At 46.1% G+C, this 26,165-nt stretch overlaps 5 protein-coding genes across 5 annotated transcripts; 4 read left to right on the forward strand and 1 right to left on the reverse strand.

The window, feature by feature from the left end:
- Positions 1-5,364: 5,364 nt before the first annotated feature.
- AOL_s00110g185 (uncharacterized protein) lies at positions 5,365-7,367 on the forward strand (the record flags this gene model as incomplete). Its single annotated transcript, XM_011126875.1, has 3 exons — positions 5,365-5,917; positions 5,973-6,044; positions 6,103-7,367. The coding sequence occupies 3 exons, from the start codon at positions 5,365-5,367 to the stop codon at positions 7,365-7,367; spliced, it is 1,890 nt and encodes a 629-aa protein (XP_011125177.1).
- A 4,186-nt stretch (positions 7,368-11,553) lies between these two features.
- AOL_s00110g186 (uncharacterized protein) lies at positions 11,554-14,119 on the forward strand (the record flags this gene model as incomplete). The annotated part of the gene is made up of 7 exons (XM_011126876.1): positions 11,554-11,829; positions 11,928-12,112; positions 12,192-12,211; positions 12,276-12,780; positions 12,846-13,745; positions 13,815-13,904; positions 13,981-14,119. The coding sequence occupies 7 exons, from the start codon at positions 11,554-11,556 to the stop codon at positions 14,117-14,119; spliced, it is 2,115 nt and encodes a 704-aa protein (XP_011125178.1).
- A 476-nt stretch (positions 14,120-14,595) lies between these two features.
- Positions 14,596-18,339, forward strand: AOL_s00110g187 (uncharacterized protein; the record flags this gene model as incomplete). The annotated part of the gene is made up of 6 exons (XM_011126877.1): positions 14,596-16,053; positions 16,109-16,206; positions 16,255-17,030; positions 17,090-17,281; positions 17,340-17,896; positions 18,262-18,339. 6 exons carry the CDS (start codon positions 14,596-14,598, stop codon positions 18,337-18,339), a joined length of 3,159 nt encoding a protein of 1,052 aa, XP_011125179.1.
- Positions 18,340-18,889: 550 nt separating this feature from the next.
- Positions 18,890-22,232, reverse strand: AOL_s00110g188 (uncharacterized protein; the record flags this gene model as incomplete). Its single annotated transcript, XM_011126878.1, has 2 exons — positions 18,890-19,641; positions 19,706-22,232. 2 exons carry the CDS (start codon positions 22,230-22,232, stop codon positions 18,890-18,892), a joined length of 3,279 nt encoding a protein of 1,092 aa, XP_011125180.1.
- A 1,941-nt stretch (positions 22,233-24,173) lies between these two features.
- AOL_s00110g189 (uncharacterized protein) lies at positions 24,174-25,051 on the forward strand (the record flags this gene model as incomplete). The annotated part of the gene is made up of 2 exons (XM_011126879.1): positions 24,174-24,204; positions 24,273-25,051. 2 exons carry the CDS (start codon positions 24,174-24,176, stop codon positions 25,049-25,051), a joined length of 810 nt encoding a protein of 269 aa, XP_011125181.1.
- Between the last annotated feature and the right edge of the window lie 1,114 nt (positions 25,052-26,165).

Consider the following 26,165-nt stretch of genomic DNA (forward strand, 5'->3'; position numbering starts at 1 on the left):
ACTATAATCCTGAAGGGGATTTTTACTCTTATTGCCACCTCTTGCTTTGTATTTCGGGAGGCATAATTGCTCAGTCAAATGATTGAATAGGTTGGTCGGGAGCTTATCTGCGTTGGAGTTAGCTTTCGTGGTTGCAAGGACCGCATCCGATCTTTTGCATTTCGTACCCCAGATTTCCACTCTGTAAATCAGCCGCATTAAAGTGGTTCACTTTTCCTTGTATAGGACCGGTAGGCGAAGGGTGGAATTTCAAGATTCCTTGGGTTCTCCAGAACCATCGCTGGTAATTACCTCAAGGAGTCATCAAGGTGTGAAGTCTAGGACAAAGGGCCGTGCGTCTCCCGTTTCTTCAGCTGCAGCACGATCTCATCGTCCCAGGTACCCAGCGAGAGCATTTACTTTCTCAACCAATTGGCCGGATCATATTCCGTTCCAGCGTGTTTGTTCGGGTGGAGACGAGTTGCCTCGTCATGCTCGTTGGGTGGTTTCCCTTGCCTGAACAAAAGCAGGGTCCCGGTAAAGTGGTGATTGGCTTGTTCAGCGGTTCGCACTCACTTTCTCATAACTAGTGGGCGAGTTTAGGCCAGGCCTTTCCTGACCGAAAAGCTTGCGAATAGTTGACGATTTGCAGCATCCATATTGAGCTAGCAACCATCGACGGATTTGAAAACTGGCATTTAATTAGTTATGCACGGCAACTTCACACACAAGCTTAGATTTGGTCGTATAACTGCCCATGAACAATTTTTTGAAGGCGTTCGGATAGGAATGGGATACAATTTCCGACCAGGCTGTTTATCCCGAAAATTTCGATCTTGAAGAACATACTTTCGTTGTGGGAATCGACATGACAATATGCAATGCGATGGATGGATGGATGGATTGGATATACCTGCGCTGCCCATCATTGGACCAGCTCGCAGTTAGCTTCACACCAAAATATGTAGCCTCAGAAAAGAGAATTAAGCCGCGCAGGGCTGTTCGTGTCGTGTGATTCGCTAGACTTTGGCTCTATGTGGGGGGTTGACAGGCCAATAATCATCCATGGCCTGATCCTGCCCTCTTCGCATGTTCGGGGAAGGCGGAACGGTATCAAATGTGGAGCCGTCGGTAATCAGGATGCCTGTCAACGAATAAGAAAAGAAGATGCTGTAGATGTCTCAAGGGAGAGGCATGGGAGAAACCTTACCTAGACGTCCTGGGCGAAGAATAACGGGTTCGATATCTCATGTCTGGAGGCAAAGCCGGCATCAAGCGGGCATATATTTGGTAACATATACAGTCTTGTTAGTTCGGCTCAATATCGAGCTAGTGATGGCACCGTCCGCCCGTGAAGGAATGTCCCTAGTTCACCGACCGGGCCGGGCCCGTATTCGAGCCGGAAACCTCATGCAATCTACTGTGTACATACCTGCTAGCGAGAGAGCCTTTAAGGTTGCGAGCTAATTGAGTGCTCGTGTCGCACTAAACCGTCCCAAATTCCAAGATATGCCGATGCGATGCATCTCTAACAAGGCAAATATTAAATCATTGCATCGATGGAATTCAAAATACAGGCTCCCGGCAAATCAGAGTCGTGAAGGATAGTATGTACATTACATGTATCCTGTCCCGTTATACGTGAATCCAGAGTAGACCGTCCAGCTAAGACTAGCGTGGATGCATGATGAGGATGACAGAGTATGGTGTTGCATTGGGCTGCTGGGACACTTACGAAAGCCCGAAATTGGCCCCCTTGCTCCGGCACCAAACGACCTAGTTAACCTCGCTCCATGTCAAGTACTCACAGTACACCGTAGCTTAGCTAACTAGCTAGCTAACTTTCACACCATCTCTTCGACACCTTCCCCACAGGCTCTAAAAAAAGGCATCATTCCATCTCAAAAGGAAAAAAAACCAGACGTGGACACACACGCACACACCCTTTCATGCCGTCTGTATCGTGACTACGAGACTAGTCCTCAATCAATCAATTCAGCCTGGGTTTCGGGTGTGCAGAAATGTATGCGCATCTATATGTAAGTACTTACATCGGTACTTACAGACTACATACTTTATTACATGCCTGAATACGTAGAATATATAGGATATGTATGGTGGGTTAGAGTGCAGCCCAGTCAGCTCTGGCACTCTAATGACCCGTCACTCACAACTGCAACCGGTTATCGGGTGCCTCGTTCGCTCGCTGGTGCCCATACATCGACGCTAGCTAGCCAGCAAGCCGATGCAACTATTTGACAAGGAATTCGGAACGGCCCTAAAGTTAATTTCAAGGTGATCCAGTCCAACAACGAATACGTTCACTAAGCTACTTCAACATCGGATCTATCCCCGAGAGCTTGGTCAATTAGCCGGATTAGCAGGTGATTTCCTTCTCGTCTCTATCCGTCCGTCACTTAAGCGCCCAGTGCCAGCATGTCAGGTGGGGGCGCTTTTGCGGGTCTGCCTTTCAAAGGTTGACGCTAAAGAAAGAGCGGTCGGCGTGCCTTCTGAACTCTGTTCACAAGCGGATCCTGATACACTCACTGAAGTTGAGGGATTGAAAGAAGGCGGTGTTGCGCAGGGACCTTTGGGTCCGACCTGCCAGGAACGGAATCAGCAGAACATGCTTAACTGGGTATTTTGTTCAAAACCTGCTCGGGACTTGCTCAAGGCTTGGGTAAGACCTGTCCAAGACGGACTAAAACGAAGGCTTCTTGTGAGCTCCATCTTCAATGAAGGTCCCACACGTATCCAGTAAATACAAACAGCCCCAAACCCGTTATAAAGATCAAGGAAGTATTAATATGGATCTAATATAGGGTTCTAATAAATGGCCGAACTATGGGACATGCTTTGGTGGCTGTGAAACATTCTGTCATCTTGTGTTTTGGGGACATGACGCAAAACGACAGAAGCTAGAAGTCGCTCTTGGGGAATCGTGATATCACGAGGATGCGTGCTATTCAACTGCGGGAAAAAAAAAAAAGTGAAGGAAAGAAGGAAAGAAAGAAAGAAAAAACGTTCTCTGTTAAGACCGAACGCTCCTCTGGTTTGCGGATGCCCAGCGAACAATGCGACGGTGGCTGTTGGGTCGTGGGAACTTCACGCGAAAATCGATGACAAATTGCCGTTATTTCGATCGGCTGGGCTTTGACAATCGGTGGACCGATAGACATATCTTTGTCTTTCTTGGTCCCAGTGTTTAGCTCCAAAAAAGCTCGCCGGGAAGTCCGAATGGGTTGTTTCTAATGTGATTGTCCCTGAATCAAACTGGCTGTCATTCTTTCAGTACCATTGGGTCGCTAAACCGGTTTTACAGAACGAAAATCCGGGGCGGTTACACCATGCTGACAGGAAGAACCCGCCGTGAGTTGACTACGGGCCTGAAATTGGGACCTGTTCCTTTATATGGGTAGTTTAAATCGATCTAACCATCAACTGGTCTCGCCCGTGCAAGAACAAATTCTAAAGCTAGCAGCGAAGAAACAAATAGCTTGGCTCTATCCAAGGAGGAACGACACCAAATTTAGGTAACTCGTACCTGTTGCCGACGTTCCCCAATGCTGCATCGGATGGGTTCAATTTGAACGGCCGCATATCTCAGAGTTCGACATGTCATGATAACAAAAGCTAGGCACAGGTATTTTGGGTAAGCCAAAGACGCCGACAGGGGCATCCCTGACCGAAGCAACTCGATCACTGGTCGGCGCCGTCACTGGCACTAACTGTTTTCATGATCAAGCTCTGAGGTAGTGCCCAACTCATTTTAGTCTACCGTTCAGACGGGAGGACAAGCAGGATACGATAACAGGAGGTACCGCGATATTTGTACAAGGTACAACTGAATTTGTCCTCGTGTCAGAGAGAGGCTACAGTCCGGAGTAGTGTGAGAATACTTTCAGTCCCTCCGCCTCCTTTGCCAGGCTGGCTGTCCTTGCATGCCGAACGAACTACACCGCACCGCCAGCGGGACCCAAGGCCCTTTACTCTCTCAGCCCGCGAATTGGCCCTCCGTTTTTTTTTTGTGATCGAAACTCAGACCAGCGTTTTTTTTTCTTTGCGACTCCACGATGTCAAAAAAAGGACTAGCTCGAGTCTATATCTCGACATTCTTAAAATTGCAATAACACCATGCCCCGGCCAGAGCACCCCAAGGACCACACCCGTAAGATAATCAGCGCGGCCGGCTGGTTCGTTAGCTTTCGAAACTTGCCTGACTGGAAGAAGTCGAAGACGCATGCTTTGGTCCCCTCTAGCCGGACGCTACTGCTGCCGTCCATGAACTGGTCCTTCCTATAATATGTCCCTCTCGTCGCCCACCACGTTTAGATGATCTCCTCCTCCCAAACCCCACAAGAGAAAGACTATCACGGTTTTTCTTCCTTTACCAAGCCTTGAGCGCAGCAAACCACCACACACACCGACGATCCGTTTACCTCCCCTCGCACCCTCGAGCCTCTGCCCTAGCTCCCATTTACCCGCATAAGCTGGATGTTATATTCTAGTGGCCGAAAACTATTCTGTTCTCTCTGCGACTTCCGCTAGTCGTCGTGGTCACTGGTTCTTCTTTTCTTTTTCCCGTTGATATAATTTTTTCCTTTTGATCTTCCTCGTGCAGGAGGGTCTCACACAGAACAAGCATCCCAGAGCCTACCGGCAACCTTCATCCGTTATGCAGGAAGACGACAATACCAACAGTTCGCAGCTTCAGTTGAAGAAGCACGATAGATACTAGCCAAGGGGCCTCTGCATAGAGGTCATTAACAATTATACAAACATCATCCCATATCATCCACCCATTAATCCCTCCATCCATCGCCTTAATTAGCTTGACCTCTCATCTCGAATAATATCTGAAGAACGACTTTCGATTCTAACAACACAAACGTTTGATACCCTGGTTCACATCCATACATAGCGGCACATTGAAGCCTGCGATCATACCTCGAAATGTAAGTTTGAATTGGAAATACCACCAATTGGATTGACTAAACGATTTCTTGGACCGAACTAACACTGGACCTTGGTCCCCCCGCTCAAGATATAAAAACCCTTCCCGCCTCGAAGCTTTTAAACCGCACATATCCGGCTTGTGTCCGTCTTGGGTTTGACCCATCAACCTGCCAGCCGATCCAAACGAACCACTATCAGCAACACTTCGAGCCAACTCCCACTAGCTTTGAACAATCTTAGCTAGAATATACAACGAAACATCTAAACTATCTACTCATACCGACGGCCTATCCAATCGCCACTTCAAGTGATCAACCGACCTGCTGATCAGGCTATTGGTCGTTACAACTATCGACTATTCATGGTTCGTTATTGACGAGCTGAATATTATCTCAGGGAAATAAGAGGATATTTTTTGGGAATACAACCATGTCACCAAGGTCTAACAAACCCCACGGATTGAGATTATCCATATGCTCAACAACATGTTCTTCTAATGGAGATTATTCTGCTGGATCGGTGACCCCCTCGTCTGCCACAACCTTTTCTATATCACCTACCTCATCACTCAACGTTAATCCAGCCTATTCATCATATACTGGTTCTGCATCTGCCCAGTCAACCTATGCGGCATCAAGTGCAAGCTCTGTCAAAGAGGAGCCCTTTACACCTGCTTTCTTAACATCCAGTGATGAAAATGAGGACAATGGAGATGTAGCTGACACCGAGGCTTCTCCTCCTCAGCAAGAAATTAAGGCTGAAACAACCACGGAACCCAAATTTGAACTCGACCTTAAGACCGAGGATATAACACCGACATCGCTCGTACCGCAGCAGCCAATTAAACGTCCCCGTGGACGGCCACGAAAGAATCCTCCAAACCCTCCTGAGCCTAAAAGCAAGGTTGCTAAAGGAAGATCTAAGACGGGATGCTTGACATGCAGGAAGCGAAAGAAGAAATGTGATGAAGGCAAACCAGAGTGTAAGAGGCTCTGTTTCTTGAAGTTCAGTCAATAAACTAATCTTGTCGGTGATAGGTAATAACTGTGGGAAAAATGGGTATGTGTGCGAAGGGTATAGCCCAAAAACCTATTGGAGGTCCGGTAGAGGTTGGTTGCCGTTATTTGTCCTTTATTATTTCATTTCTGACTTTTTCATGCCATCTAGACGCCAACCATAGGATCCCTTTTCAACCAACACTACCTGCTCTGATCGAAGGGGTTGAGTCAGACCTTGACCGGAAACTCCTCAACCACTTCGTTGTGACTGTCAGCTCTGTCTTCTCCCACCTGGGTGAAGAGGGCAGGACCTTCAAAGAGGTTTTGCTACCTCTCGCTATCGATAACAGCGGCCTTATGCATTCTATGCTCTGTTTAGCCGCCTCTCACTTAGCAAAAACAGACCCATCTGTCAGAAACGCCCAATACCATCATAAAGACCTCGCTATCCGGATTTTGACACAAGGTATCAACAGCTTGACCCTGCAGGAGGGATCTGTGATTGACGACTCGACAGTGGCAACTACTATCGTTCTTTGCCTTGAGGCTATCGGTGAGGGGGACAACACCGGTGCTCACCGCACCCATATGGACTATCTAAACTCTGTCGCCGACAAAATGAATGCTAGAGCCAAGGCAAAGGACACTGAGCCTCATGAGCTCAAGTTCGCAAGATTCTTTATTGAGTTTTTCTACTATCATCTTGTCCTCGACGGCATGACGAACATGACTAGGAGACCCACGCTCGATCTTAGTACGTTTGGCCGTGCCCCGGCTGGGCTAGCTCCGCCTGCGCCCTTTATGCCAGAAGCATCTACTCAGGTTACTACCAAGGAGCACGTTGAACAGAGTAGCGAAGCGGGAACCCTGATAGGAACCCTAAACCAGTTATTCGAAAATATTTCTCGCATCACCGCTCTTCGGGATATGATTCGAAAACGGAAGGCAGATGGCCTATACCCCACGATAGATGAAGTGATGCTTAGTAAAGCTGTCGAGATTGATGAACAGGTTCGAACCTGGAAACCGAACCAAAACCCTTCACAACCCTATCGAGGCTTCTACGCTATGCTCTACCAGCAAGTTACTTGGATATACCTTTATAGGACTGTGCAGCGCTCTGTACCAGATCCTAAGATAAGGAATGCCGTGGACGAAGGCCTTAAGTGCCTTGCAGCTCTTCCACCTGGCTTATACAGCTATGGCGTCTTGCTCATGCCAGTATTTTTGTTGGGTTGTGCTGCGTTCGACATTGAGCAACGCCCTGAGATTAGCAGAAAGTTGGAAGAAATGAAGACTGCAGGTCTACAGAACGCATTCCATGCCCAGAAAGTTGTTGAGAGGATCTGGGACCTCATGGACGCGGAGGATGAGACCAGCTGGGATTGGGAAAAAATCATCCAAGACTTTGGTTACAACTTTCTTCTTTCCTAGGATCTTAAGCGACTGGGAACTTAGGAAGGCTCAACTTATTCGCCCTCTTCGAATGCGGTGCGATCATAGTCCTCCCTCAAGTGGGAACAACCAGTGCGTCTTCAATTCCACCTGTACCATTCTTTGTGCGAGTATTCTTTTTTAGTTTCTCATCGTGTTTTTTGTTCAGCATCATCCCCCCAAAATATCAGAGCAGAGGTGGCGTTTGTGGATGTTTTGTGATACATTATACTCTGAGTACCCCCAATACGCAAGTTATTCTCATCATGATAAATGCTTATGATTTTGGCTGTAATATTTTCTGTTTTTTTTTGTTCCCTCTTGTCCTTTCCATCTTCCTCGGTCGCTGTTCGTTTATAATCTGACATATCGCCCTTCTGTTTATCTTTTTCTTTTTGTGTTGCACAGTACATTAGCCCAGCTGATTTTCATATCTTCTACCTTTCATTTTCAACTATCATTATGGAGTTGGTGGTTTGGAGCATCGCATGAATATATGTTTTCACAATCTCCTCATTACAGCATAGCAAGCAAAGCAAAGCAAATAAAAACACAATTCTGACGTCCGTCTGAATACGAATTCCTTTCCCTCCTTCTATTTCCTTTGTCGAATGCCTTTCATTCATTCGTTTTATTGGATCTTTGGAGTCCGGGAGGGTGTGTTTGGAAAAGAAACTTTCATATGGGTAGGAGCTACTTGGGTTTGGTGAAAAATTGAATTTTAGTTCTTATTTCAACTCTCATTCATCATGATACATTGATCGGTGCATTCATCAATGCATGATATATATCTTGCTTTTTTTTTCTCTTTCTTTTCTTTTCTTTATCTTTATTTGAGTTCCGCTAATCGGGTTAGTAGTGCCTGGTACGCATGCTTTACGGAGTTCAAAACTAGCACCCCCGATCCTCTTCTACATGGCGAACCTCCCTGCATACACTTTTGCATGTTATTTGGAGGGTATTAGCTAGCTGCATTGATACTTAGAAAGAAGAGGCTCTCTGCTTCTGTAGAATTCTTCCGCACACATATACAAAGATACCAAATTCTATTCAAGATGTATGTAGACAAAAATCTGTCTCCCTCATGATCAGTTGGTTTCTGGGCCTGAACATTCCTGATAGTCCTATATGCGCGAGATTGAGTATCGACATTGGTGTCTATTTGAAAATCGGGTAGCAAGTAGGTAGTGCAGTAAGTACAAAATAACTATGGACATACACTCGGGGCACTAGAAATATTCGGCCTACATATGACACGGGAACCAAGCTAAGTTGCAAGTCATCGATATCATATTAGTAACTTTGCATTACCTGCATAGAAAATATTTGCACTATTAAGTTTGTTGAATCGCCGAATTCATATCGATCTTGTTTCGCTAGGACAAAAGTTTTCCCGATCTCTCATACCCCCATCCTCATCCTCTTACACTTCCTCCTACTCTTCTTCTCTCTCTCTCTTCTTTTTTTTTTAATGTTGTCGTATGCATGTATGTGAGTAAGGTAAGTAGGTACATGTACATGTACTTACTAACAACTCCAACCTGGCTGAGACACTCTCGCTTGGTTGTCCGGAATCCCAGTAGAGGCGAGTCGACCGGATCACTGACAAGGTTCTCCGCACGGGTTCTCCTTCCCGCCTTGTGATGTCATTGCTTAATATTTTGTATCTGATGTCTTTAGGTACTTTAAGTACGTACTTAAACAAGTACGTACATTACATTATCTAAGAGGGGTATATTTGGATTGTTATGCACGTGAAATCCCACCGGCGGCTCGACGAAGGGTTGGAAGAGTTGTCGAATGTTCTGCACGAAAACCGAAAGTCTGCATAGTTGGCAATTGCCGGAATGTGATTAAATGCACGTGTGTTTCTTGTTCCCACACTGCACGTCCAGCGAACCAGACACTATAACTCGAGATCTTTATAGGTGCCTCTTAACTTAGGCCCTATGTTGACAGTCCTATCGATACGTATAATTCCCCATCCATTCAGCCGCCTTTTTTTTTTTTTTTTTTTTTTGTTGAAACAATCACCGTGTGAAGGAATTTTCCATGTTTGAATCAAAGCAGAGGTTATGCACAGATACGAATGCCACCTTTCACTTCCAATTTCACACTGGCGGTCCCTTTCAATGCATCTTGCTATATTTTGTGGTTTTTATATCCCCACTTCATAAATTGCACTGTTTATTATCCCCTTACTACTTCATACTTGGGCTGCGTCGGCCGGTGCCGCGGAATGTTAATACCCGTTTTCTTCGATTCGATACGAGAGAGAAGCATCAAGGTGGTCTTTTTTTTGTGAGAAAAATTTAAAGGTTTGATGCTCGTTTCGATGAACAGGGTCTCCCTCGCTAACTGCCTTCAAACACACCTGTCCTGTCATTATGGCGTTATCAGCCCGTTTTCACATTACGTCTAGAAAATTCGCCAGTTATCTAAGTTCCACGTAAGAGGAAACCAAGAGCAAGCTCTATTTTCTGCTGTCCTTGTAAACTTTTTTTTTTTCTTTTGGTTCTCCGAAGTTGCAAGTTGAACGCTTTTTTTGTCCATTGAATGCTTGAGGTTTTTGACCCTCAGGGATTAGTGCGGGGAAGCACAACCACTAGCCGGGAGCTCTTTCTTTTCATTTCTTTTCCGTTTCTGCGTGGTTTTAAGCTTTTGGTGTCCCGTGTGGCGGTTGTTTCCTATCCTGAAGGAGAGTTAATAGTGATGCTCCTGAAATGTAGGTGCTGGAATGCAATGCTCTGCAGAATACAGAGTATTCCGCGTAGTACATAATGTACGTACATACATGAGCCTGGCTAGTTCAAAGCTAAGCTAAAAGATTGAATCGGGTTGGGGACTTTGCCGATGGAAGATGGATTCGGATGTTCGAGTCGGGAGGCTGACTCGTATAGACAGGCCATAGGATTTATAGGTTTTAAATGTTGGGAAAAAAAATTTGCGCCCCCAAACATTGTGGATTTGGTTGCCACAGACCTCCTGGATGTGATGGACCACGATATATAAAGTTGGGGGTCACAGTGGCGGGGCTTGAGCGTCCGAGTTCATAGCTGCTGCGATTTAATTTTGCCAACCATGCCAAGAAGAGGAACTTGCCCTGGATATCACGATTCTCAGGACATGTGTGGTGGATTAAAATTAATTGCATTAATTGCGATCGCGAAGCTTTAGCCCGATGGCTGTTTTGTGGTGTGCTCGTATTCGACGACGCGATGTTTACATTGCGGTTTGATATCGTATCAATTATCTTTAAGGGTCATGATATATATCACGAGGATATATTTTCATGATATCCGCAACATGCCTAGGCCAGGCCTCAGAATACCAGCTTCTGATAATGTCTCGCGCGAGAACAACAAATGGCCATCCGGCCCTGACTAGCTCTCTCTGGCAAGTCCAGCCGAGGGGGCAGGGGCCGTTCTGAACCACAGATAGGCGAGAATGCCTAATAATGAGTTTGTCGTCGTATCAAGGTTGCATCCACTCGCCTTGCACCGTAGCCGTTGACCTTCTGTAACGCTTTGAGTAACCATGACCGAATTGGCAGGTCCCTCCTTCAGCCATTATCAATCACCGAATCAAAGTTTTTGATATCTGGGGAGCTCTAAAGCTTACGGCTATTCCAGAGCCGCGTAATTGATACTGTATTCGATATCGGCAGCCCGTGAAAACACGGTCGTAGTAAACCATATTTTCCTTTGGACCTTTGTGGATTTTACGACAATTCTTTCTGAAAACCTTTCCGTTTGGTATCCGAGATCGGATGAAGTTCGACGTATATAGCTTGCGAAAGTAGGTATTTTCGTCTGAAATTCTTTATATGATATCCCTTATCATATAGGAATCGGATTCATTGATCATCGGGTCCACCGCTTTTTGCCACGTACAAGCAGGGGATATCTGTGCCGTGTACAAAGTATACTCACAACATTCGTCTGGTCTTGGGGATTATCATTAATCCGAGCTTCTCCGCGATCTTGATCGAGAAAAAAGTTTGCTGCATCGTCCGCTATAAGCACAGCCCAGAGCTGCATAACAGGCATTCCAGTCGTCACATCACAAATCGACCGCGCGGCATAGCCTAATCCACCGCAACCGCAAAGAACGCCTTTTTACCCAGTCGAAACCCCAGTCCAATAGTAATACAGCCACACACCCTCCTCGTCTAGCTATCGAAATCATGCCGGCGTCCAATAGCCTTCCTGCGCGGGTTGAGCAGGTGATCAATATCAAGGCTGAGCGGATTCTGCATCCGTTTTCCCCGTTGACTGTTCAGGAAATAACGCAAGCTGCTGGGTTGGTCAAAAACGAGTATCCCGGTGTGGAGCTTAACTTTAAATGTGTTACATTGCGAGAACCCGAGAAGGAGGTTATGAAGGAGTGGTTGAAAGCCGAGGAAGGGTTGAAACCACAAATTGACCGCAAGGCGTTTGTAGTTTACTATATTGCCAGGACGGTAAGCAAGGCTGTTGATAATAGGTCCATGGATGGTATCCATGCATAATCCTGGAAATGGTGTAACCAATCCTGACGCTGGGCTTGATTATATAATAGCCGGATATTTTCGAAACCGTTATCAACTTGGGGACCGGAACCTTCGAGTACAAGACAAAACTTGAGGGTCTTCACTCATGCGCCGATGGGGAGGAGGTCATGGAGATGGAGAGGGTCTGCCTGGCGGATGAGGGTGTTCAGGCTGAAATTGCGAAGCTTCAGCTACCTGAGGGTACTATCGTAATGTAGGCACCATCCCTCCAAAAATCTACAAAAACCTTGGAGTCTTGGATTAGTATACTGATAATGGTGTTATCTCGCTAGTGCGGATCCTTGGATCTATGGTATGCATGTACATGCGGCATGGATGTCGAATATTAATACGGCTTCTAATTGTTGGTGTCCTAGGATCTGATGGTGTCGATGACGAACGAAAGCAATGGCAATGCTATCTCTATTCCCGATCCAAGGACAATGCAGATGGCAACCACTACGCCAATCCGATACCGATTTCCCCGGTTGTTGATGTTGCTACTAGAAAGGTTGTTAGAATTGATAGACTACCAACTGGAATCGACGATACTATCACCGATTATAAGCCTCATAAACCGATCCTCAACGAATACACACCTGAGCACCAAAAGCTCAGAACAGACCTTAAACCATTGAATATCATCCAGCCGGAGGGTGTGTCCTTTAGGTTCTCCAAAAATGGCGAGGAACTCGAATGGCAAAAGTGGAAGTTCAGAGTCGGATTCAATCATCGTGAGGGTATGGTGATTTATAACGTCAGCTATGACGGACGAGATGTTTTCTATAGGTTGTCACTATCGGATATGGCGATTCCATATGCGGACCCTAGGAAGCCGTATCATCGGAAGCAGGCTTTTGATTTGGGAGATGCTGGCGCTGGGTATTTCTCTGCGTCTATTAATAACAAAGATTCCTAAAACGAGTATTAACAATTACGCACGACAGGTTGATGGCGAACAATCTTAAACTCGGTTGCGACTGCCTTGGAACAATTGCATATCTCAGCTTCCCAATCGCAGACGATAAGGGCGAGCCAGTAGTCATGGAGAACTGTATTTGCGTCCACGAACAAGATGCTGGCATCCAATTCAAGCATATGAACTACCGAACCGGGAACTCCGTTATTTCTCGTATGCGAGAGTTAGTTCTCCAAAGCATCATTACCGTCGCGAATTACGAGTATATCTTCGCCTTTATCTTCAACACCGCTGGTGAACTGTCTTATGAGGTCAGGGCGACTGGTATTTTGTCGACTGCGCCTCTTGACCCCGAGATTAAGGATTGTCCAAATTTTGGTACCATTGTTCATCCTGGAGTTTTAGCCCAACATCATCAGCATATCTTCTCCCTGAGAATCGACCCTGCTATCGATGGATTCGGTAACAAGGTTATCTATGAAGAAGCCAAACCGATGGAACGCGATGATCCTTTCAACCCTTTTGGAACTGGTTACTACATCACCGAAACCAAGGTCGAAACTGAAGGAGGCTTCCTAGAATCACCAGAGAACAATCGTGTTTTTAAGATCCAAAATCCAAAGCATCTCAATCCGGTCAACAACAAGCCAGTGGGATATAAGATCCAGGCACCACCGTTCCAAAAGCTGTTGGCATCGCCGGATAGCTACCATTTCAAACGGGCGGAGTTTGCGGATAAGGCGGTGTACGTAACGAAATACAAAGACTGGGAGCTTTATGCAGCTGGAATGTATACAAACCAGAGCCGTGGTGGGCATGGTATTAGAGAGTGGGTTAAGAGAGGGACGAAGTTCGATACTGAAGAGGGAGATGACATCGTTGTTTGGGTTCAATTTGGAATCAACCATATTCCTAGAATTGAGGACTTGTAAGTTTTGATTATTTAGTGATAAGCTTTGGTATTTTATGAAAGACTAACCACCTAAAACCTCAATAGCCCCGTGATGCCGGTTGAGACACTAAGAGTCCACCTGAAACCCGTCAATTTCTTTGATAAGAACCCAGCGTTGGACTTGCCCCCTTCGACGTACGTACAATCCTTCTTGAGAGTTCGAGAAATACATAATTGCAATCAGATGCTAACTGCAGTACTGGTTTCACAGACAATCAATCAACAAGTCAGTTTTACTGAATGTGGACGGAAACAATCATAAACAAGGTGGAGTAGAGGCGGAGATTGGCGGTGATGGTGAAGTCGCTGCAGTTCACTCTTCTAGCGGGAGCGGAGCTTGCTGCCAGTAGTCTAACCTCAGGTTTGAATCTGATTATATCTATCCTCTGTATATGTCTACTACCCAAATGAGATCCGTTGTTTAAACTGTAGTCATGTGTTGTTTGAGGCTGGAATATGTGTTGCTGTGTGGTAATCTTTTTGGCGTGGCGTGACGTCGGCGTGGCTAGTGAATTGTAAAGGTGGCGGTGCGTCTGCGTCGATGCCACAGCGACAACTTGTGTGGAGCTACGGTGGCCCAAATTTTAGCTGCATCCAATTACCATTACCTTTCCGACTTCGTCCTTCAAATCCGCTTCGTAGCATCGCCATTCCTTCATAGCATCTCTGCATCATCTATCTGGTCTCGTAAGCCCCCTATTTTGGTGTAGCTGTTGGTTGATTTTCGCTGCTGTTGTTCTCGACATTCTTAGCTAACAGAGACCCCACTGGAGCTGCCTAGGCATATCGTAAATTCGCCCTTCGTCAGGGCATATTCACCGCCACAATGTACAATTACTCCAATTCACATATTCCGAACGATCCCAATGCCTCGAATAGGCCTCCTATGCCACCTCCGCCAGGTGGCCAATATCAGCAAGGTGGACCGCCACACGGTTCTTCTCCTTATCAACAACATGGCGCTCCACATCAACAACAGCCATACGGGTATGGCGCTGGCCAAAATCAATATGGCCAACCTAGTCCACCAATGCATCCACCAGATACACCGGGCATGCTGTATGGGTCGGGTGCTCCTGGTGGACATGACGTTGGGGGGTTGGCTGCTGGTATGGGCGGGATGCATCTAGGAGGAGCAGGGACGGAACAACATGTAGCAGCTCATGGGAAGAAGAAGAAAGCAAGAGCGTATCATACTGTGGACTCTACATCAGCAATGGGTACTATGGATGTTTCTCCGGCTGCTGGATTTGTTCCTGGACCCCCTATGCTGCCTCATGATGCTGGCTCGGGGTTCGTAACACCTGGTTTGCAAGGACAAGTGTCCCCAGGATTCGGGCAACCACAATTTAGCGCTCCTGCACCATCTCCATATGTACCGTCTAGTGGTTTCCAAGCACCGACTAGTGGCTTCCAAGCACCGACCGGTCTCAGCGCACCTTCTGGTGGGCAATTGGGGGAATACAGCGCTGCGATACACCCGCCTACCGGATCCGGCCCAGGCGCACAGCACAGAGTCGATCCCGATGCTATCCCATCTATACCCGAGGCTCGTGAAAGCGCCCAGAAGTATGCCGATTCGCAAATATACCCAACTCTGGAGCGCCACCATCCTCCTCCCGCGACTACTGATTTCATGGCTCATGATCAAGGCAACTCTTCACCCAAGTTTGCCCGAATGACCCTCAACAATGTCCCTGCGAATACTGAACTCCTCGCCCAAACTGGCCTACCTCTATCTCTGATCCTTACCCCACTTGCTGCGCAGAAGCCTGAAGAAGGTCCTGTACCGGTTTTGGATTTCGGAGATACTGGTCCACCACGTTGTCGCAGGTGTAGAACCTACATCAACCCTTTCATGCAATTCACCGGCTCTGGTGCTAAGTTCGTTTGCAACATGTGTCTCTTCCCTAACAACGAAGTTTCGCCAGAGTATTATCAGCCGATAGATGCCCAGGGGCGGAGGATAGATCGCGATTCGAGACCAGAGTTATCGAGAGGGACGGTGGAGTTCGTGGTACCTAAGGAGTACTGGGCTAAACCACCAACACCTTTACGATACCTCTTTCTCATCGAGACAAGCAAAGAGGCAATTGATAAAGGGTGGACACACGTTGTTGCGAAATCGATCAAGGCAGCCTTGTATGACGGCGTTGAAGAGGAAGAAGGTGAACCTGATGAGAACGGAGAGCCGACGACACAAATCAAGGGTAGAAAGTTACCTAAGGGATGTAGGATTGGTATTGTCACGTTTGATAAGGACATTGGATTTTATAATTTGAGCGTAAGCTAAGGAAGAGCTGTCTTATTTCACAAGGGTTTTACTCACAATCGTGTAGCCGAAATTGGATACCGCACAACTCATGATGATGACGGACCTGGAAGAACCGTTCGTTCCTCTTGAAGATGGTCTTTTCGTCGATCCATATGAATCAAGGTACGTTTCACGGACTTGAAGGCGGCGACTTGATCTAACACCAGCTAGGACTCAAATTGAAGCTCTTCTCGATCTTCTCCCAACCCTCCATGAACACACCCGCGTTCACGAAACTGCTATACTCCCAGTTCTTACAGCCGCAGTATCTGCTCTAGAAGCTACTGGTGGCCGCATAATGTGCTGCATGACTACCCTCCCCACATTAAAAGTCCATGGCAGCTTGGTTATGCGTGACGACCCGAATACACACGCAGGTGAAAAGGAACGTCAGCTCTTTAAAACAGACAATCCTACTTATATCGCGCTCGCCAAGAAGCTTGTAGACAGTGGCATTGGTATCGATATGATGCTTGGTCCTTCAACATACATCGATGTAGCGACCCTTGGTCATTTGTCAGCAACATCAGGCGGAGACACCTTCTTTTTCCCTAACTTTGTGGCTACGCGCGACGGGCCTAAGGTTGAGAAGGAGTTTGCACATGCGATAACCCGCGAAAATGGTTTCCAGGCATTGATGAAAGTTCGATGTTCAAACGGCCTTCAGGTTAACTCTTACCACGGGAATTTCTTGCAAAAGACCTTCCAAGGAGATTTGGAGATGGGTGCTATCGATGCTGATAAGAGTATTTCGGTTATGTTTACGTATGATGGCAAGTTGGATCCAAAACTAGATGCGCATTTCCAGAGCGCACTGTTGTATACTACGGCTAGCGGAGAGAGAAGAGTCAGGGTGCAGAACATTGTTGCAGCAGTCACGGAAGTTGGAAGGGAAGTTCTCCGCTTCGTAGACCAGGAGGCAGTTGTTTCGATAATCGCGAAAGAAGGTATAGTAACATCATTATGGCTGCTAAACCAGAACCGATGCTGATCTAATTTTCTACAGCTGCCAACAAGATGGTTGACCGAAACCTTAAAGATATCCGCCAGAGTATCACGGACAAGTGTATCGAAATCTTGGCTAATTACCGCAAGCATTTCTCGACCGGCACCCCTCCAGGCCAGCTGGTTCTTCCAGAAGGTCTGAAGGAATTTGCAATGTACATGCTCTCTCTCATCAAATGCAGAGCATTCAGAGGTATACCCCTTCGTGTCGAGTTTGATATCAATGGCAGTGCTAATATTATAACCTACAGCCGGTCCCATTTCCAGCGATATGCGAACTCATGCCATGCGCCTGATTAAGCAGATGCCACCTTCCGAACTTATGTCTTACCTTTACCCTAGAATACTTCCTATTCATTCCCTTGAGCCTGAGCAAGGATTCCCAGATGCAACAACCGGTCTCCTCTCCATTCCGACCCAAGTTCGTGCATCCTTCTCGCGGATTGAAGAGGGCGGGGCTTACCTCGTCGATAATGGTCAAACTTGTCTCCTATGGCTTCATGCAAACGTCTCTCCCAACCTTATAGAGGACTTATTTGGCGAAGGCAAACAGACCTTACAAGCACTCGACCCCTTCGCACCTGAAATTATCCCGGTATTGGAAACACATCTCAATGCCCAAACTCGAAACCTAGTACGATGGATGGAAGAACGAAGGGCTGGCAGAAAGATTACCATCATGCTCGCCAGGCAAGGCTTGGATGGAAGCGAATTCGAATTCGCGGGTCTACTCGTCGAAGACCGAAATAATGAGGCGCAGAGTTATGTTGATTGGTTGGTTGCGATACATAGGAATGTGCAGCTTGAGGTGAGTAAAGTTGCTTTAGAGAAGGAAGGCAAAGGCTTTGCGATTTTTTAATATCGTCCGTAGTTCAACCGTCATTTTACACTTTGACCTGGACTTTCTATTTATTTATTTTTTGATGGAGACTCTTTTTTTTGCGATCGTGGTCGGGTGGGTATCCATACCATAGACGAAAGGAGCTCGGGCTCGATGATTGAATGTTCCTCCGTATATCCGCATATGCATAGCACCTTGTAACAAAATGGAACGCACACACTCTTTTTTTCTTATTTATTCAAAATTATTGCCGCCTCCCTCCTCTTCGGCCTGTCACCCCTTTCAAAATGTATTGGATATATGAATGCTAATACATGATAAATTCTGTATAGGTGTCTGGTCAGCGCAAAAAGGACGATCATTCAGACGATTTGAGTGGCTTAACGGGACTACGCCCCGCTTACTGGTAGAATCAGGCTTTGGGATCCGGAGGAACGTCTTCTAGCAGTGGTCCTGATCCTCCGCCTCCAACCGAGCCTTCTCTTACGCCTGCAGAGAAAGTCCAAGTTTTCACTGGCTTGGGTATAGAGATTGTATCGGGGTTTCTTGGGGGTGGTGGGGGTATGTATGGATTTTGAGGAGGAACTGGGCTATTGTCTTTTTTTTTTTTGATTCACTGTGATTACTTGTCCCTTTTACCGTATTTACATATCTTTTCTTTCTTCTTCTCACGGAAAACGATTGAGCTACTTGTACGTAAAAAAGAAAAGCGGATTGTGGGGTTTATTTTAATTTTCATCATAATTGTTATTATTATGCTTCTGAATGTGAGGTGCTATCTTAGTTCAAACCGTGTTATGGTTTGTTTTCTGGACTATGTAGCAAGCTAAGTTTCTTATGATATGAATGCTCGCTGCTAAACGCATGCATATACCATCAATAGTACGGAAGTTTGAATAAAAAGATCTTCCGAATAATGCTCCATCTTCTGGTTATAAATCACAAGAAAAAGGGGGATATTTACCAAGATACATCGAGTCCTCCAGAACTATCAGTACCCCAACCGTCCCCCTTTCCATCGCCACCCTTCTCTGCATCACCCCACCCGACGACAGGGACGGGAGCCTGACTCCTACCCGCGGCACTTGATTCTCCGGCCTCGGTTTCAGTCGCTTCCAACTTTCGCTTCTTAACTTTCGGAGGCTGGTCTCGACTTTCACTTGGTGGGTTCACGTGCTGAACGGTATATCCGGACCCCTGTATACCGTCGCCAGAATCATCATCATTATTATCGTCGTCGTCATCGTCATCACTTCCATAATCCGGATCATAATCCCCTTCACCGTCCCAATCACCGTCATCCATGTACATCTGACTCCGAAAGCCCCCGCCATCAGAATCGTAGTCATCGTCACTGTCACTTTCATAATCCCCATCATCGTCGTCGTCTGTAGTCCAACTATCGCTAGTCTCATCACTGTCGGAGTCGCTACTTGGTAGATACCGTCGGGTTAGTTTAAGGTCCAGTTCCTTGAGTGCTTGTTTCCCTTCCTCGGTATTTGTGAATTCGGAGGCACTGCTTCGAAGTAGTAGACGGATTTCGTTGTTTGGGATGAATATAACTTTTCTTAAGAGTTCGTGCTCATAGTTTGGGTTTGAGTTTGTGAAGGTCTTGCGGCTTGGGTCAACAACTATATCGCGGTATTGTAACCATATACCATTCCATGCTACATCACCAGCTTTTGACATTTCATATCCTTGTAGTCCGTTCACTGTCGATTATAGAATGTTAGTTCGAGTGAATGGTATATCATAAAATGATTTAGAGAAACCTACTGTATTGTTCGAAGTAGTGAACGACACCGTCCTGATCGCCTAGCCAAAGGTCCCATACTACCAGCGTGTATTTCGATGAAACAGCCAAAAATCTCCCATCTCTGCTTAGACTCAAGTAACGATCCCTATGCCACCATTTATGCTTGTTAAAGCCGACTGCCAGCCTTCCTGTTGGGAAAATCTTTCTTTCCTCCGGTGCTAGAGACATGTTCTGACTTGGGGTGTCCAAAGGCCAAATAAATACTTCCTCTCGACCATATCTATCGTCACGAGTCCATGTTGGAGCAATGGAATTTTCCATTTGTTCGGCGCCTTGATCTTCATGGATGTGACCACCGACAGTTGCAATTAGGTGTGTATCGCTCATTACAAAACTGGCCCACCCGTACCAAGATGCACCATAAAGTTCGAGGGTACGGGTTTCGTGTTCTAAGTCGAGAATATTTATGGTGTGGCCGGTTTCTATAGCGATGACATGGAACTCCATGCAAGTGAGCGATTGTCCGGAACCTTCCAACATGATTGTATTATCATAGCTGAGGGTGTAGAAGACTTTTTTGCGGGTTGCGTAAACGACAACCTTTGAGTTTAGGGTAAGTCCATCGTTATCCAGGAAGTAAGATGGACGACCCCGGTCGAGGTCAGGGTGTTCAAGTGAATGTACTGGAGCTGCACTCGCTAGGTCTAGAATGAAGCCTCCACTTTTCAAAGATTTCTGCCAGATTAGGTCTGAGGATGGGCCAGCAGCGAGGTAGTTTCGGAGAGCAGCACCACGAAGGTACGTTGTGGGATTAGCTGTGGATTTCTCGTTGTGATAACCAGTTTTGAAGCAACTGATAGTGCATGGACCAGACATTCCGATATCGTCGGAAATGATGAGATAGTCGCCGCAACTGCGGTACTCCCATTTATGAGAAGTCTCCCATACGTGAGGGGGTTCTTGTTCTCCTGTCTGATAGCGGGTTTCATGAAACCACCAAGGTTCGGAGGGCGAACTTGTTGTGCCATCTTTTTGTTCCATCTCTAAAGCCTCGATTTCATTAAGAAAGGACACAGAGTTCAAACTCCACTTGGCACCACCAAAAAGATTCCAGCTTTGGTTGACCGTAGGAATAGGCTCTGCAGGGTGGGTCGGGTCTTTCTGAACAGATAGGGACGGTGGTAGGGCGAGTCGATCTACCTTTATAGCAACCATGTCTGGAAAACCAGACCCAATACGTCGGTAATTTATCCTGAGATTAGGATCTGAGTGGGCTTGACTTGATGCCTCGCCGAATAAAGTGTTTATTACGCTCTCGACTGCTTGAGGGGTTGCACATTCTGGGTTGCTTTCGCGTGTCAGATTAAATTTATTTCGGTACGAGCTAAAAACTGTGTGATTCGGGTCCCAGCGCCGTGCGTGGGGCAAAGTATTGGGCGAATCGATGGATGCAGCCCATTTTAGAAGACCTTCAGGGTATAGAGGTTTAGTCGGGGATCCCTGTTTGAGAATCGGGGCTATTTCTGTGGTGGATAAACCTGCGATCTCCTTCGCAATAGCTGTCGCGGTTTCATCTGAATTTGTCCCGTCCTGAGGATTCCGGTTGTTAGCTGTAGCGCTGATTGTTGATGAGGGTGCAATCGAGGAAGAAGTTGATTTCGACTTCGTAGTAAATACCTTCCAAGGCTTCTTTTGTTCACTCGAAGATAATCCACCTTTCGCGTCTTCTGCCACCGGATCCAGAGCTGTTGGCTGATCACATTGGCTCTCGGTCTTCTCTGGGTCAATCCAAGACCACTTTCCTTCGCCAAAAATACCGTTTACACCTGATCTGAGTACACCTTTCTGGATAGTGGTGTGGCATTTGTCTGCCGTCCGTGTCTCGAAAATGATTTCACGGTGGGGCCGAGGCCATAATGCAAGTTGGTCTGCATAGTAAACCCATGCCGTCTCATCGAATGAAGTCTCGCCAGGACAAAGAGAGTCTGTGAACGGAGGTGTTTTAGATATTACCAACGGCCTAGGTTGGAGCCTCATTCCTTCGATGGCGGATGATGTTAAATCGATCTTGCGAGTGACATAGGCATCCTTACTCCCACCGTAGTCTTTAGGTAACTCCGAGAGGTCAGACATCGACGAGACAACTTGGAGTATTTCTAGACCATCCTTATTTTCCAAATTCTTTTCATCTTTTGTTAGGGGTGAACGGTCATGACTGGAATTAGGAATGCGGTTGAGACAGTGTATGTTTCGAACGAGGTCTCTGTACATGTAATGCCAGTGACCGCCTTCTTCGTCAACGACGTATCTGCCCGCAATCAAGCTACCTTTTCCTAGCTCATTGAATCGCTCTGGGAGAATCCTTGCGCTTGAAATCTTTGTTGCAAGATTTCGCCAAAGGGCTTGACTGTTGATAATTGACTGCCAGCGATGGCATGTCCGTTCCGCTCGACAAAGGGTTTTAGGCTCATCGATCGTTGTGAAGATACGGTAGAGCAGTTCGGTGGGGAGCAAATTGATAAAACATGGCGCATCTAGGGAATCCATCTTGGTAGTTCTTATTCAATGAGATGGATGTAGATGTAGATGTAGATGAAGATGTTTGGATGGTGGTTAGCGTATGGTGCCTGCTAGCTTGGCTGCAGCTAGGACGTTGATATCGATAGCTTAGCTTGACAGCAGGCTTGGCATTGTGGGATGCCAAGCCAGGATCCGCGTTTGGTTGGGGTGCTGTTGGAAAATGCAGTCCAACACATTTTTCTCCAGAATTTTAGTGTTGTTGTGTGGCGAGAACATGTGCAGTGAGCTGGAACACGTCGACAGTTCTGCAGTACAGACATGGCGGTCGGAAGCCAGTTCCTCAACTCGAGAAACTTAATAAAATGCAAGTATCAAAATAGTGGATATAATCGCCTACTGCTACCAAGTAGGTCTGATGTGGATGCTGAGCCGAATACCATCTATATTGTTCAGCGGTTGATCTTTAGGGTGATCAACTATGCTAGGACATTATATGCATTATCTTTACAATATTAATATTTGTATATAGAATATCTAGATCTATAGTAAGTCACTAGGTGGGTGGCTGGGATAAAGTAGTATTAATTAACGTCGTTAATTTTCGAGGTCACTAGAAATGGTTCCGACAGCCGCTTCGAGCTTCGAGCTGCGGAATATACACCTATCCCTATCTTCAGCGACGCGACATAGCGCCCCTTTAGCCTACTACTTGGTATCATTCAATTGACTAAAAGATACGTAGATGCGTATCTAGGCGCCCTTAAGCTTCAGTTTGAGACCCGCAGTCATACAATTCTTGAGAATGGGTTATCTTGTTCAGCTAGCGCAGCGAGTGCCCGAGATCTTCTTAGAGATCCTTCAATTCGTCCCCTATGGCGACCTAGCTGCTCTCCTCGAAACTTGCAAAACACTACAACCGGCCTGCTATCGCCAATTATGGTCAATGGTAGTTTTTGGTTATCCAGATCGTGGCAAGCCTACTTACGCTATAAACAAATTACACTCCTATCAACCCTGGTGCCCGGCCTATCAAATCGACAGAACTCGGGCGATACTTTCTGGACTCCTAAACCTTCTGCGGAGCGACGCTGTTAATATTCAAGATCTTGGTTTTCAAATACACAAGAGGCTTGTGGCTTAATTCTTCCATATTCGGAAATTGCGTGGCACAAGACTTATGCGATACTCTCGAAGGAATTTTTGACAGCGGATTAGATCCCAGGCACTTAACTATCTCGATGGAGGTTGAAGGTGAGTGATACATCATTTACTTCCTAGGTGCTTTCTTACAATAGTAATTCAACCAGACGAGACTGGTTTCTATATAAATGACCCTCCTGGTGCCCCTGCATAGATTGTAGTCTGAACACGAAAAAGAGTCCTTATACCTTCCTACTTCTTCGGGATATTCAAAAATATATCGAGTCGATGCCGAGGCGAAAATTTTCTCTGAAGATCCGAACATATGGGATAAACAACGCACTTATGACTAAATACTTCTGCCTTTCAAAAGTAACGGAGTTTACATTGTACACGAGTAACAATGGGGCCTGGAGAACGTTAGGCAGGATTAACGGACCGGCGAGGATCCTAAGAGTGCAGTATAATATCAATCAACTGGCTGGTGTCTTATCAAGAATGGTAAATCTTCAAAAGTTTTTTTTTGGAACTGTGCTCGATACGAACGATACCCTGACAATAGTGGGTCCCCGGTTCCAGAAATCTCGGAACAACTAGAGAATCTCCAAAGAGTGTTCCTGGAACTACGTTGTTTATATTCCCTGGTTATTGACGGGTTTATTTTCGATCCACATTTCTTTCTCCGTCCACCTAAGGGTCTGAGGGAGTTTAGAATTCTTTGGGCTATGGGACAGGAGTGGTGGAAATAGTTTGCGAAGCACCCCTTTGTTAGTCTACGAACTTTATTTCTTCACGTCGAAACGTATCAATTCTTCGACCCCGCGGAAGATGTTTGCAGTGACAACTCTTTCACCTTGGGGTGTGTATCTGTTTCTGGACTACGAACTTTTAAAATATTTGATCGATCCAAGCTGCCAATTGACCTAGAAGATTGCATTGTTCGAAACAATCCTAACCTCGACGGGGACTCATTTCGGCATATTTGTTACCGACGAGGCGCCTCTATTGCGGCCAAGTGCTTCTTGAAAATTGATAGTCGAGCTTTAGCCGCTGCAAAAATACTGTGGTCAAGTCTTCCAGGCCAATACGCTACGGGTGACGATACTGCAGACTCCCTCAACTCAAAAGCTGCGAAGGAGTATTCTCGAGCGTTTGTCTCAGCTAAAGTACCCTCTGAAATCATGTTAAGATCTGATATTTGGATGGACATTGAAGAAAAATTGCGGAAAGAATTGATTTCGAGGATCAAACTGTGTACGCAATATACTAGCTGCCGGTATACTCTGGAAGCCATACACTCCGATGGGGGCAGTGAGTATATACAAGCGCGCCTTGATCCTCAAATAAAAATCCAACTAGAGAAAGATTTTTTAGAGGATACTTTGAAGGCAATGCAGGAGTTTTCTGGTCTTCTGTCAAAGCATTCCTTTACCGCGGGCGACTGGGAGTCTACTGCGCTCGATATTAAAAGAGCTGCGCATAAGTCGCTAAACATCATGAGAAGACTCCTCAAGGGAATGGCGCCGCAATGCGCGGAAACTTTTGGAGATTTATTGAGGCGTGGTCATCGGGTCGATATGGAGGATATTGTCAAGGAGTGGATTCCCAAACTTGTGAAGATGTATGAAGAAGACCAGGAACACAACGCTGGGGATGTCATTACTATTCGGGATGCCCAAGTTCCCCCAGGGAATCCCAATTTATAATTTATCGGAATGGATAGCCGACGTATTCTATAGATCAAATTACTATTGGTAAGGCTCAGCTGAGTATTTCTCCATCACCAATGGTCTTCGCTTTGACTGATTTGCATTATGCGCGCTTCACCCAGCCAACCAACCATTAGCCTGGATCTTAAGCTACCCTGGGTTTTCAAGCTATATTAACACTTGTGGCCAGCCGGCGTCTGGGGACGATACTACAAGCTATAAGAATACTTAGTAGCTATTATATGAAAGAGTGGTTAATTATTTCACCAGGTAGACAAACCTTGAAGAACCACCGTTCGTTAATAGAGCTTGAACTCGCACCCGTCTTGCCTCTAGACCAAGTAGAGCTAGAGTATGCCTGGTCTAGTTTAGACGAGCGGCCGAGAGACACCAAAACGAATGTCGTCTAACAGCTGGACTAGACTATGCCATGCCTATGATCCCTATTATTTATTTGATTTCCTAGGAGCCTAGAACCAGAAGTATACATAAGTTGATACGTACATATGAATCCGATGGAGTTGTTAGGTCACGTCGAGCCAAACTTGGAGGATGGGATCGCAGAATCAATGTTATGTTTGAGACCGCTTGAGGCCATTCAATCATGACTCTGCTTATATCTCTATATTTAGTTGTAATACCCGTGCCTAGCATTTAGGCATTCGAATATTTTCACGCGCTAACAGCGCTAATTGATCTATCAGATCTAGAATGCAATCTTTGATGCGTATTGAGTTGGCAATTTTAGAATTGATTGTCCCGAAGTTGATAAAATAAAGTTGACGAATTGATACTAGAGTTTACAATATTGCCTGCAGCCTGACTGGACCTTACAGAATCCTAAAACGGGAGGCCAGTCCATGCAATACATTTTGAATTCTAGTACTCAATTAGACAGCCCAATAATAAACAACCATGTATGCGTCATTATGCAGGGCCAGCATCATGTTGCATGGATTGGTACCACGACTCAACAGGTCGGAACGAAGTATCCATTCCCAGCCATTTAGATCATTCAGAGTGAGACTTACCACGGAATGAGATACGACGGCTATGCGAGAGAATATTCTTCTACATGCAGTAGAATTACGTTGACTTCCGAGCTCCAATC

Source organism: Orbilia oligospora (genome assembly GCF_000225545.1).
Source record: "Orbilia oligospora ATCC 24927 unplaced genomic scaffold scaffold00110, whole genome shotgun sequence".
NCBI lineage: Eukaryota > Fungi > Ascomycota > Orbiliomycetes > Orbiliales > Orbiliaceae > Orbilia > Orbilia oligospora.